The 13,817-nt window shown below is 45.4% G+C and overlaps 1 protein-coding gene across 1 annotated transcript in view; it reads left to right on the plus strand.

Annotated features, from left to right (window-relative positions):
- Positions 1–13,817, plus strand: part of LOC139530459 (MAM domain-containing glycosylphosphatidylinositol anchor protein 2-like) — a 240,088-nt gene that overhangs the window by 116,933 nt on the left and 109,338 nt on the right. Inside the window, exons 8-9 of the mRNA XM_071326910.1 lie at positions 6,727–7,056; positions 12,354–12,647. Of these exons, the coding sequence (XP_071183011.1) occupies positions 6,727–7,056; positions 12,354–12,647 (624 nt within the window). The remainder of the gene's footprint in view (positions 1–6,726; positions 7,057–12,353; positions 12,648–13,817) is intronic.

Below are 13,817 nucleotides of genomic sequence, written 5' to 3' on the forward strand. Positions count from 1 at the left end.
AATGGTGGAAACCGGTTACTGAGATTTATCGCCTAAAACCACTCCCCTTTCCAGGGATAAATAACTGCAAGAAACCGGTAAATTATAATAAATTATTTATATGAAGAGCTTGAAGTGAAATGGAACTGATCAATTATATGCAATGTCTAAATCTGGCTTCTCTACGGCCTTCTCTCTGCTCTCTGCATGATGAATCATCAACGTTCAGGGTGGGGACAGACAGCCCATCTCAGTATGGAGCACAGTTCACAATGCATGTAGACCTATCATCTCATCACGGTAAGTTTTTCTTGCGACAGGTAGGCCTACATTTGCTCAAGCATTATAAAGACTGAATGTGCGTCTAATTTACACATCCCCATTTGGCTTTCGGGGGTCACCTTGTTTTTTTAATTGTAAAGATTAAAAAAACATTTTATTGCAGCTGCAGAGTTTTAAAACATCCTGTCACTCGAATATCGTTGCTTTAAATCAGTACATGTGCGAGCCCTCTCTCACATTCTTTCTCTCTCTCCCTCCATCAATTCCATTCAAATTCTATCCAAAATAGATCATCCTGTTCAAGATTGATATATAGGCCTATAGATAGATAGATGTCCTAGCCCACCTCTTTCAGGTAATACATTCTATGCAGTATTAGCCTTATATTTAGCTAATGTATGATGCACTGTGCATAATAAGCTTCTAACTTGTAGCGTCTGTCTCTTGTGCAATACTCACGCACCTGTGCTCCGCTGGCCTCGCTCCTTAAAAAATGCTCCTTAGCTCTTGGAGTCCCATGCAGGAAAAGCTAGACTAGAATAGCTTGCTGGACATACTTTTTTTTAGCATTTCTTATACCAATAGACTATTCAAAGAGGGACCCGATCTCTTGTTTGCTGAATGTTAAATACAGCAGCCTATAGAACTCACGGGTAGTTTGAAAGAAGAGTGAACACGTGATGGTGGTAGGCTAGCAGTTATTTATTCAGAGCCATAACTATTCTATCCAATTCTAGTTCTATATTATTCAAACATGTCATTAGAATGATGAAGATAAGGATAACAAAACTTACTTCATTTAACTGTTGAAAGCGAGGTAGGAGTAAAGCAACACTATAGAGAGAAAGCTAATAACATTAGGGGAATTATTATGAAAGGCCCTATTATATTTCAAAATTAAAATCAAATTCGCTAGCCTATACTTGTAACTTTGTAGGCCGCATGTGCTGCACCAGAATCGCATGTTCTCTCCCTGCTTTATCATGGTTTGAACTAGGTATGTAATTCCAGTCCATATAATATAATACAGTAATACAGTCCACACACTCAAAAAGATTAGCCTGCTGGAGCTTTCATTTATTTACCCAAGAGAGCATCTACTAGGGCCTCCTGAATGGCACAGTGCTCTAAGGCACTGCATCACAGTGCTAGCTGTGCCACTAGAGATCCTTGGCCGAGTCCAGGCTCTGTCGCAGCCGGCCACGACCGGGAGACCCATGGGGCGGCGCACAATTGGCCCAGCGTCGTCCGGATTAGGGGAGGGTTTGGCCGGCAGGGATGTTCTTGTCCCATCGCGCTGTGACGGGCCGGGTGCAATGCACGCTGACACGGTCGCCAGGTGTACGGTGTATCCTCTGACACATTGGTGCAACTGGCTTCCGGGTTAAGCGGGCATTGAGTCAAGAAGCAGTGCGACTTGGCTGGGTTGTGTTTCGGAGGACGCACGGCTCTCGACCGTCGCCTCTCTCCAGAATCCGAATGGGAGTTGCAGCGATGAGACACGACTGTAACTACCAATTGGATACCATGAAATTGGGGAGAAAAAGGGGTAAAAGTTTTTAAAAAACAACAACAAAGAGAGCATATACTGTAGCTAGCTACATCTATGGACTTTTATGTTTTTCTGTCCTGCGTAATGTGTTGTAGCCTATACAGTGTATTCTGAAAGTATTCAGACCCTTTGACTTTTTCCACATTTTGTTCCGTTACAGCCTTATTCTAGAATGGATTTTTTTTTATCTCATCAATCTACACACAATACCTCATAATGACAAAGCGAATTTTTGGCAAATGTATTAAAAATAAAAAACAGAAACCTTATTTTCATAAGTATTCGGACCCTTTGCTATGAGACTCTAAATTGAGCTCAAGTGCATCCTGTTTCCATGAATCATCCTTTAGATGTTTCTACAACTTGATTGGAGTTCACCTGTGGTAAATTCATTGATTGGACATGATTTGGAAAGGCACACACCTGTCTATATAAGGTCCCACAGTTGACAGTGCATCTTAGAACATAAAATGAGTTTGAAGGATTGTGTCGAGGCACAGATCTGGGGAAGGGTACCAAAACATTTCTGCAGCATTGAACGTCCAAAAGAACACAGTGGCCTCCATCATTCTTAAATGGAAGAAGTTTGGAACCACCAAGACTCTTCCTAGAGCTGGCCGCCCGGCCAAACTGAGCACCTGGGGGAGAAGGGCCTTGGTCAGGGAGGTGACCAAGAACCCGATGGTCACTCTGACAGAGCTCCAGAGTTCCTCTGTGGAGATGGGAGAACCTTCCAGAAGGACAACCATCTCTGCAGCACTCCACCAATAAGGCCTTTATGGTAGAGTGGCCAGACGGAAGCCGCTCCTCAGTAAGAGGCATAAGACAGCCCGCTTGGAGTTTGCCAAAAGGCACCTAAAGACTCTCAGCTCATGAGAAACAAGATTCTCTGGTTTGTTGAAACCAAGATTGAACGCATTGGCCTGAATGCCAAGCGTCACATCTAGAGGAAACCTGGCACCATCCATACGAGGAAGCGTGGTGGTGGCAGCATCATGCTGTGGGGATGTTTTTCAGCAGCAGGGATTGGGAGACTAGTCAGGATTCAGGGAAAGGTGAACGGAGCAAAGTACAGAGAGATCCTGCTCCACAGCACTCAGGACCTCAGACTGGGGCGAAGGTTCCAACAGGACAATGACCCTAAGCACACAGCCATGACAACACAGGAGTGGCTTCAGGACAAGTCTCTGAATGTCCTTGAGTGGCCCAGCCAGTGCCCGGACTTGAACCCGATCTAACATATCTGGAGAGACCTGAAAATAGCTGTGCAGCGACGCTCCCCATCCAACCTGACAGAGCTTGAAAGGATCTGCAGAGAAGACTGGGAGAAACTCCCCAAATACAGGTGCGCCAAGCTTGTAGCATCATACCCAAGAAGACTTGAGGCTGTAATCGCAACAAAGCACTGAGTAAAGAGTCTGAATACTTATGTGATATTTCATTTTTTTTAATGTATACATTTGCAAACATTTCTACAAAACTGTTTTTGCTTTGTCATTTTGGGATATTGTGTGTAGATTGATGAGGGGAAAAAAATATCTAATCAACTTTAGAATAAGGCTGCGTAACAAAATGTGGAAAAATTTAAGTGGTCTGAATACTTTCCTAATACACTGTATATCATATCTATTGGATAACGGTACAATAATTTGGGCTTTTCTGGGCTTAGTATCATTTTGGTCAAAACACTTGGCCCTAAGCCCTTTATCGAGTGTCCACTTGTTGTTTTCGATAGTGATCACTCAAGTCTGCAAGTGTTTTTGCCAAAATGAGCATTGACATCACACTCGATATCCCAACTGCCACTTATCAATATTCAACCAATTCTAAGTCCATTCGCAGCCATTCTATCCCACAATCTGTCTTGGGGATGACTCACTTGCTATGAAACAATGGCACTGGGGCAGACACAGGTGCATACTCTGACAGTCAGAAAGTTGTAAAAACACTCCTGCACAAAATATTTGTAAGTACTGTATATCGGTCACCAGTGATTTCATCAGCTGATTTAGCTTGTTGTAGCCTGCCTGCTGCTAGCAAGCTTCACTGACATTTTCTTTTTTTGCCATGTTAGTAAAATGACTTGCGTAACATTCAAGCACAAGGTGGATGTCATTACTTACAAAATAAATATTGTTGAATGAAGCTGGCTGATTCACTTCACGACTCCATCTGTAGTCACTTACTATTAATGTAGCCCTACTGTATGAGCGAGTGACTTCACATTCATCATTCTGGCTTGATCCAGTGGTGCAGTGGTTTTCTCAAAGTCAGTGTCTTGGAGGCATTTTATTTTCATCTTGATTAATAGGGACAATATGATGCTTCACACACACTCGCCTGGGCTATTTGTAGGTGCTGGCCACTACGCAACTCTGGAGAGATGGCATATGGACTTACAACAAGCGTAAAACTAACATTTACAAATACATTCACTGTTTGATTGTGAAAAATCATGTTTAAATAATATATGTTGTTTTTGGGAGTGTGGGAACAGCTATTTTTGTATTGGAAGTTTTTCATCCCCTTTGCCTGTGTCCTCTGAGTTGACGTTTTACTTCAATTGTGGCTTTAACCTTTGAAGCTGCCTGCTCAAACATTTGAATTCAACTGAAGGCACAAATATTTTCCTGTTGTTTCAAAGTATTAGATACCAAATATATAGTAAATGGAAAAGGGCCTGAGAGACTACTGGTAGATCACTTATTTACATTATAAATTATAAATTGATTATAAATTGGTACATTGGAAATATTTTTGCTAATATTTTTAATGCTTTTATTGTCCTGCAAATATGCATATGAACTCTGAGGTAAATGGGAAAGTGATGTTTATCGAAAACAATATGGTAAAAAAATGTATGAGCCTCTTGTTGTGAAACATGTACCGCTGTCTTTGTGGAAAAGTGTGTGACAGTTACAATGAAGTCGGAAAACAAACAACCTCAAGTAATTTGTTCATTCACTAAAATGCAACCTCTCTCAGAGAATCTGGGACTTGGGCTCTTATTTTTGCGCTCTTATTAGCCGTTCCTAATAAGTTTGTCCTGACCACATAACCTGACCAGGAAAGTCTCTCGGACCTACAATAGTTACAGTGGGAAGAAAAAGTATGTGAACCCTTTAGAACTACCTGGATTTCTGCATAAATTGGTCATAAAATATGATCTGATCTTCATCTAAGTCACAACAATAGACCAACACAATCTACTTAAACTAATAACACACAAACAATTATAATTGTTTTGTCTTTATTGAACACAGCGTATAAACATTCACAGTGCAGGTTGGAAAAAGTATGTGAACCCTTGTATTTAATTACAGGTTAACCCTCCTTTGGCAGCAATAACCTCAACCAAATGTTTTCTGTAGTTGTGGATCAGAACTGCACAACGGTCAGGAGGAGTTTTGGACCATTCCTCTTTACAAAACTGTTTCAGTTCCACAATATTCTTGGGATGTCTGGTGTGAAGTGCTCTCTTGAGGTCATGCCACAGCATCTCAATTGGGTTGAGGTCAGGACTGACTGGGCCACTCCAGAAGGCGTATTTTCTTCTGTTGAAGCCATTCAAGCCATTCTGTTGTTGATTTACTTCTGTCTTTTGGGTTGTTGTCCTGTTGCATCACCTAACTTCCGTTGAGCTTCAATTGGCGGACAGATAGCCTTACATTCTCCTGCAAAATGTCTTGATAAACTTGGGAATTCATTTTTCCGTCGATGATAGCAAGCTGATAGCAAGCAGCAAAGCAGCCCCAAACCATGATGCTCCCTCCACCATAGTTTACAGTTGGGATGAGGTTTTGATGTTGGTGTGCTGTGCCTTTTTTTCTCCCCACATAATGTTGTGTGTTCCTTCCAAACAACACAACTTTAGTTTAATCTGTCCACAGAATATTTTGCCAGTATCGCTGTGGAACATCAAGGTGCTCTTTTGCGAACTTCAGACGTGCAGCAATGTTTTTTTTGGATAGCAGTGGCTTCTTCCATGGTGTCCTCCCAAGAACACCATTCTTGTTTAGTGTTTTACATATTGTAGGCTCGTCAACAGAGATGTTAGCATCTTCCAGAGATTTCGGTAAGTCTTTAGCTGACACTCTAGGATTCTGCGCTGTGCTCTTGCAGTCATCTTTGCAGGACGGCCACTCCAAGGAAGAGTAGAAATTTCTCAATTTTTATAGACAATTTGTCTTACCATGGACTGACTTTTAGAGATACTTTTGTAACCCATTCCAGCTTTATGCAAGGCAACAATTCTTTAATCTTAGATCTTCTGAGATCTCTTTTGTTCGAGGCATGGTTCACATCAGGCAATGTTTCCTGTGAATAGCAAACTCACATTTTGTGAGTGTTTTTATGGGACAGGGCAGCTCTAACCAAAATCTCCAATCTCGTCTCATTGAGTCGACTCCAAGTTAGTTGACTCCTGACACCAATTAGCTTTTGAAAATGTCATTAGCCTAGGGGTTCACATACTTTTTCCAACCTACACTGTGAATGTTTAAATTATGTATTCAATATAGAAAAATACAATCATTTGTGTTATTAGTTTAAGCACACTGATGTGATAAAATGTGATCTGATCACATTATATGTAAAATGTATGCATAAATCCAGGTAATTAAAAAAGGGTTCACATACATTTTCTTGCCACTGTATAGTATACAATGACTTATACCCAGTGTTTTTTCTTGGTCTCTAAAGGGAGACGTGACTTCGGATTCCAGTTCTGACACCAATGTTCTCCTAGCTAGCTTTCGTTCAGCCGTCTTTATTAAAAACTGACACCCTTTGTGCTCCCAGGTGGCAGCCATAATTATAAATACAATCAGTACAGTAGTTATTTATAGGACAAACACGGAACCAAAATTCTTAGCATCAGTGCTAATGTAGCCTAATACTCTTTCTCTCCGTAGGGCTAAAGAAGGGGCGCTTCTGGATCACCCCTGACCCGTACCACAACGACGACAACATCCAAATCGGCCGCGAGGTCAAGATCTCCTGCCAGGTAGAGGCAACGCCCTCTGAGGAGCTTCTGTTCAGTTGGCTGAAGAATGGCCGGCCGCTGCGCAGTTCGGAGCGCATGGTCATCACCCACACCGACCCCGACGTCCAGCCCGGCACTACCAACCTGGACATCATTGACCTCAAGTTCACAGACTTTGGCACGTACACCTGCGTGGCGGCGCTGAAGAACGGCGGCATCCCTGAAGTCAGCATCGACGTCAATATCTCTTCGACTACAGGTGAGCAATGGACTGTACTGTACTGTTGTCCTTCTAGTCGTTTAATAGGTTTGTGGCACAGTTGACTAAAGTAGCATATTGTAGGGCTCATCATTACAGGACGACATAGGTTACAGCAGGGCTCTCTAACCCTGTTCCTGGAGAGCTACCCTTCTGTAGGTTTTCGCTCTAACCCCAGTTGTATTTAACCTGATTCAGCTTATCTGCCCGCTAATTATTAGAATCATGTGTTCTAGATTAGAGTTGGAGCAAAAACCTACAGGACAGTAGCTCTCCAGGAACAAGTTTGGAGAGCCCTGGGTTACAGGGATATGGAAAGTCATCAAGCTCTTTCAGTGTTTATGAAGGATGAGATGATGGGACAGCCCCTCCACACCCCTACCTACCCCTCTTAGTAGGCAATACACAAAGTACATACAAAGTACATACAAAGTATGTGTACTTTGATAGGAAGGACACGCCATGACTGAACGATGGGCAGACGTGGCAAAAACACAGACTTCCATTCATATACAGTCCATAATCCTTATGTGTTGGGTTTTAAAGCATGATGCGTTTCCAGTAATGTCCAGATTCTAATGTGAGTGTTTTCGGGCCAGATTGTTGGGATCTGTCCATTCAATCAGGCCTAAATCTGTCGCTAATATGCACATTCCTACTTCCAAACCTAATGATTATTTACAGCCTGCTAGTGTAGGGTCACCTGTGTTATTCTCTCCTAATTAGCTACTCCCTCTGTAATTTTCCTTTAGTTTGTTGGCGTACGAACTGATGCAAAAGATCTTTAGGTGTTTTTTCTTAAAAACAATTGATAATGAGTTAGTAATGCCGGAGCGGAACATCAAATGTTTGATGATAAGCCCGGACATTATTATTCCTGTTGTGGGCGGGAGGATTGGTAAATTTACATTTACATTTAAGTCATTTAGCAGACGCTCTTATCCAGAGCGACTTACAAATTGGTGCATTCACCTTATGATATCCAGTGGAACAACCACTTTACAATAGTGCATCTAACTCTTTTAAGGGGGGGGGGGGGTTAGAAGGATTACTTTATCCTATCCTAGGTATTCCTTAAAGAGGTGGGGTTTCAGGTGTCTCCGGAAGGTGGTGATTGACTCCGCTGACCTGGCGTCGTGAGGGAGTTTGTTCCACCATTGGGGTGCCAGAGCAGCGAACAGTTTTGACTGGGCTGAGCGGGAACTGTACTTCCTCAGAGGTAGGGAGGCGAGCAGGCCAGAGGTGGATGAACGCAGTGCCCTTGTTTGGGTGTAGGGCCTGATCAGAGCCTGAAGGTACGGAGGTGCCGTTCCCCTCACAGCTCCGTAGGCAAGCACCATGGTCTTGTAGCGGATGCGAGCTTCAACTGGAAGCCAGTGGAGAGAGCGGAGGAGCGGGGTGATGTGAGAGAACTTGGGAAAGTTGAACACCAGACGGGCTGCGGCGTTCTGGATGAGTTGTAGGGGTTTAATGGCACAGGCAGGGAGCCCAGCCAACAGCGAGTTGCAGTAATCCAGACGGGAGATGACAAGTGCCTGGATTAGGACCTGCGCCGCTTCCTGCGTGAGGCAGGGTCGTACTCTGCGAATGTTGTAGAGTATGAACCTACAGGAACGGGTCACCGCCTTGATGTTAGTTGAGAACGACAGGGTGTTGTCCAGGATCACGCCAAGGTTCTTAGCACTCTGGGAGGAGGACACAATGGAGTTGTCAACCGTGATGGCGAGATCATGGAACGGGCAGTCCTTCCCCGGGAGGAAGAGCAGCTCCGTCTTGCCGAGGTTCAGCTTGAGGTGGTGATCCGTCATCCACACTGATATGTCTGCCAGACATGCAGAGATGCGATTCACCACCTGGTTATCAGAGGGGGGAAAGGAGAAGATTAATTGTGTGTCGTCTGCATAGCAATGATAGGAGAGACCATGTGAGGATATGACAGAGCCAAGTGACTTGGTGTATAGCGAGAATAGGAGAGGGCCTAGAACAGAGCCCTGGGGGACACCAGTGGTGAGAGCACGTGGTGCGGAGACAGATTCTCGCCACGCCACCTGGTAGGAGCGACCTGTCAGGTAGGACGCAATCCAAGCGTGGGCCGCGCCGGAGATGCCCAGCTCGGAGAGGGTGGAGAGGAGGATCTGATGGTTCACAGTATCAAAGGCAGCCGATAGGTCTAGAAGGATGAGAGCAGAGGAGAGAGAGTTAGCTTTAGCAGTGCGGAGCGCCTCCGTGACACAGAGAAGAGCAGTCTCAGTTGAATGACTAGTCTTGAAACCTGACTGATTTGGATCAAGAAGGTCATTCTGAGAGAGATAGCAGGAGAGCTGGCCAAGGACGGCACGTTCAAGAGTTTTGGAGAGAAAAGAAAGAAGGGATACTGGTCTGTAGTTGTTGACATCGGAGGGATCGAGTGTAGGTTTTTTCAGAAGGGGTGCAACTCTCGCTCTCTTGAAGACGGAAGGGACGTAGCCAGCGGTCAAGGATGAGTTGATGAGCGAGATGAGGTAAGGGAGAAGGTCTCCGGAAATGGTCTGGAGAAGAGAGGAGGGGATAGGGTCAAGCGGGCAGGTTGTTGGGCGGCCGGCCGTCACAAGACGCGAGATTTCATCTGGAGAGAGAGGGGAGAAAGAGGTCAAAGCACAGGGTAGGGGCAGTGTGAGCAGAACCAGCGGTGTCGTTTGACTTAGCAAACGAGGATCGGATGTCGTCGACCTTCTTTTCAAAATGGTTGACGAAGTCATCAGCAGAGAGGGAGGAGGGGGGAGGAGGGGGAGGAGAATTCAGGAGGGAGGAGAAGGTGGCAAAGAGCTTCCTAGGGTTAGAGGCAGATGCTTGGAATTTAGAGTGGTAGAAATTGGCTTTAGCAGCAGAGACAGAAGAGGAGAATGTAGAGAGGAGGGAGTGAAAGGATGCCAGGTCCGCAGGGAGGCGAGTTTTCCTCCATTTCCGCTCGGCTGCCCGGAGCCCTGTTCTGTGAGCTCGCAATGAGTCGTCGAGCCACGGAGCAGGAGGGGAGGACCGAGCCGGCCTGGAGGATAGGGGACATAGAGAGTCAAAGGATGCAGAAAGGGAGGAGAGGAGGGTTGAGGAGGCAGAATCAGGAGATAGGTTGGAGAAGGTTTGAGCAGAGGGAAGAGATGATAGGATGGAAGAGGAGAGAGTAGCGGGGGAGAGAGAGCGAAGGTTGGGACGGCGCGATACCATCCGAGTAGGGGCAGTGTGGGAAGTGTTGGATGAGAGCGAGAGGGAAAAGGATACAAGGTAGTGGTCGGAGACTTGGAGGGGAGTTGCAATGAGATTAGTGGAAGAACAGCATCTAGTAAAGATGAGGTCAAGCGTATTGCCTGCCTTGTGAGTAGGGGGGGAAGGTGAGAGGGTGAGGTCAAAAGAGGAGAGGAGTGGAAAGAAGGAGGCAGAGAGGAATGAGTCAAAGGTAGACGTGGGGAGGTTAAAGTCACCCAGAACTGTGAGAGGTGAGCCATCCTCAGGAAAGGAACTTATCAGGGCGTCAAGCTCATTGATGAACTCTCCAAGGGAACCTGGAGGGCGATAAATGATAAGGATGTTAAGCTTGAAAGGGCTGGTAACTGTGACAGCATGGAATTCAAAGGAGGCGATAGACAGATGGGTCAGGGGAGAAAGAGAGAATGTCCACTTGGGAGAGATGAGGATCCCAGTGCCACCACCCCGCTGACCAGAAGCTCTCGGGGTGTGCGAGAACACGTGGGCAGACGAGGAGAGAGCAGTAGGAGTAGCAGTGTTATCAGTGGTAATCCATGTTTCCGTCAGTGCCAAGAAGTCGAGGGACTGGAGGGAAGCATAGGCTGAGATGAACTCTGCCTTGTTGGCCGCAGATCGGCAGTTCCAGAGGCTGCCTGAGACCTGGAACTCCACGTGGGTCGTGCGCGCTGGGACCACCAGGTTAGAGTAGCAGCGGCCACGCGGTGTGAAGCGTTTGTATGGTCTGTGCAGAGAGGAGAAATTGGCAATGAATTGGAAGGAGAACTTAAAAACATCAAGGAGCTGACCATTAGGATCATTGAAGTCCATTAAAACTACTTTTGTGAGTAGCTACAACGCATAAACCCAGAAATAGATGGGTCTATTTGTGCGGGAGCCTTTGTAGGACATGCTAATGTGCATCAACCTGGAATACACACACACACACACACACACACACACACACACACACACACACACACACACACACACACACACACACACACACACACACACACACACACACACACACACACACACACACACACACACACACACACACACACACACACACACACACACATGCTTCCCTCTCTGGCACAGGTCTCCTGCAACTACTTACGTAAGTCTCAGGTGGTGTGTGTTCTTTCCTTCCCTCTTATCTAGCTGTCTTGATCGGTTCGTCAGATTCACATTTTTAAGACCTGCATTTGCCTTTGTTGTCACCTCCAGTATATTAACCAATGGAGCAGAGAAGAAGCCTCCAACATGCATTACTAAAATCCATTTGGGCTAAGCAAAGTAAAGCCTATCCAGAATGATTGGCCTGGGTTGGAATGATAGTATATGCCTTTGGCAGAGAACCCCCGTAGGGGAGCAGAGCTGAAAGCTCAGGGGGAGATGGCTACCCCTCAAACGCGCCAAATAAATGAGACCTGTCTGTTCATTCGTTGCCTCTCTGTTCTGTGTTCCCTTCCCTTACTCTATTACACATTTGGCGCTATTTTGTATTCATAGCTTTTTATTTCAGTGTGGCAGCGGCGGATTGGGATTGCAGTAGCAGGGGATGAAGGATGAATTGAAACAAGGATACCACAGTCATAGCGCTGTTGGAGAGGGGGGAGGATGATGGGGTTGTTCAGAGGGTTGGATGGTCAGAATGCACAGGGCAAAAAATCGAAGGGCTTCCTGCGTCCCACTGAGTGATTTGTGATATACTGTCTACCAACCCCTTATCCTGGCTGAAGAACTATAGGGTGTGCAGGCTTTTGTTCTTGCCCACCTGATTCAGCTTTTCAAGGTCTAGGTGATTTGTTGATTAGTTAAATAAAGTGTTAGTGCTGGGTTGGGATAAAACGTGGCTCTACCCCAGTAACTTTGCGTAAAGTAACATTGCGTAAAGTAACATTGCGTAAACGGAACTTAAAATAGCATCACATAAAGGAACATTACGCAAAGTGACATCACATAAGGTAACATCACATAAGGTAACATGTAAAGCAATGTAACGCAACGAAACATCACAAAGTAGCACCACGTAAAGTTAAGTGACGTTAAGTTTCTTTCTCCATCTCTCCCAGTCCCTCCGGAGCTGACGGTGCCGCGAGGCAAGTCCCCCATGGTGGTCCAGGAGGGTGACACAGTGGACCTGCAGTGCCTGGTGTCGGGGAAGCCCAAGCCCATCATCCTCTGGTCGAGGGCCGACAAGGAGGTGCCTATGCCCGATGGCAGCCTTCAGACAGAAAGCTACGATGGTGTGCTGCGCATCGTCAATGTCTCGCGGGAGATGACTGGAACCTACCGTTGCGCCACCAGCCAGTACAACGGCTTCAATGTGAAGCCCCGGGAAGCGCTGGTGGAGCTCACCGTGCAATGTGAGTATTCTGGATATACTTTGTTTTTCCAGTACACTTCTGATAAATGCAATGGGTTTGAACCATGGTAGGTTACGTTGGTTCCATGAGCTGGATAGGTCTCTGTAAGGAGGAGGTCAGGAGAGGTGGGTGAACCGTGCAAAATTCAAAATGATATATTTGAATTGTGACTTGCAATCTGATTGGCACTTATCAGGAGTCGACTGTACACTGGAATGCACATACGTTTTAAGGGGTTTAAGTTAGATGTGTGGGAATTTCTTATGTTGTATTCGGTATTATATTTTGTTCGCTACATCATACCTCATCAATTCAATACATCATTCATTTCAATTAGTAACAGCACATAACCTTGGTGTGTTACTCGTTTCGCAAATCATCTCGCCTCGGCTAATCATTAAAATTCCTGGATTCAATTTCCCCAGGTTGAAAGGTTAACGTAACATAATCAATTCCCTATGTACGTTTCACATTCAACGAAAACATTTAGACACGACTTTAACTCAGTCACGCCGAAAACGTGACGGAAAGGGTCTCAGTGTTAATGACCATTAGCGGCCTACACTTAAGAGAAACGAGAGGCATTTTATAATTGCATAATCCATAACGTTTATTGACCTTGTACATACATGCGTACGAGGAAATTATCTGGTGACATGATGGAGGAAGACACTATTAGAGGTCATAGAGCTTTGATGGATGCATACCAAATGGAACCCAATTCCCAATGTAGTGCACTACTCTGGTCAAAAGTAGTGCACTACATAGGGTGAGAAACATCCAGTCTAATTTATAGCGTCTGTGTTGGGAAGATGGCTTATAGAAATGCAGAGCTGCTCATCGCTCGGATCACCGCTTCTAACTTACTAGTGTCAAGCCTCTGAAAAATCTGTGATCTGTGACCTTATATCCCTCCCACCACCACGCAAAAATACATGGACCGTGAGGTGGGTGAGGAATGATGAGCCGTAGGAAGTGTGTGTGTGTGCGTGTGCATGTGCGTGCGTTCATGGATTCATGAAGGTCTGTGTGTTTTGAGCGTGCCTGTGTGCATTCATGGATTAATGCGGTAGTGTGTGTGTGTGTGTGTGTGTCTGTCACTAGGCCACACACACTATTTCACAGAAGCTCTCACTGAGTCACTGGAGTGAGAGCACCCCAGGCAGCCTG

Source organism: Salvelinus alpinus, chromosome 9 (genome assembly GCF_045679555.1).
Source record: "Salvelinus alpinus chromosome 9, SLU_Salpinus.1, whole genome shotgun sequence".
In the NCBI taxonomy this organism is placed as follows: domain Eukaryota; kingdom Metazoa; phylum Chordata; class Actinopteri; order Salmoniformes; family Salmonidae; genus Salvelinus; species Salvelinus alpinus.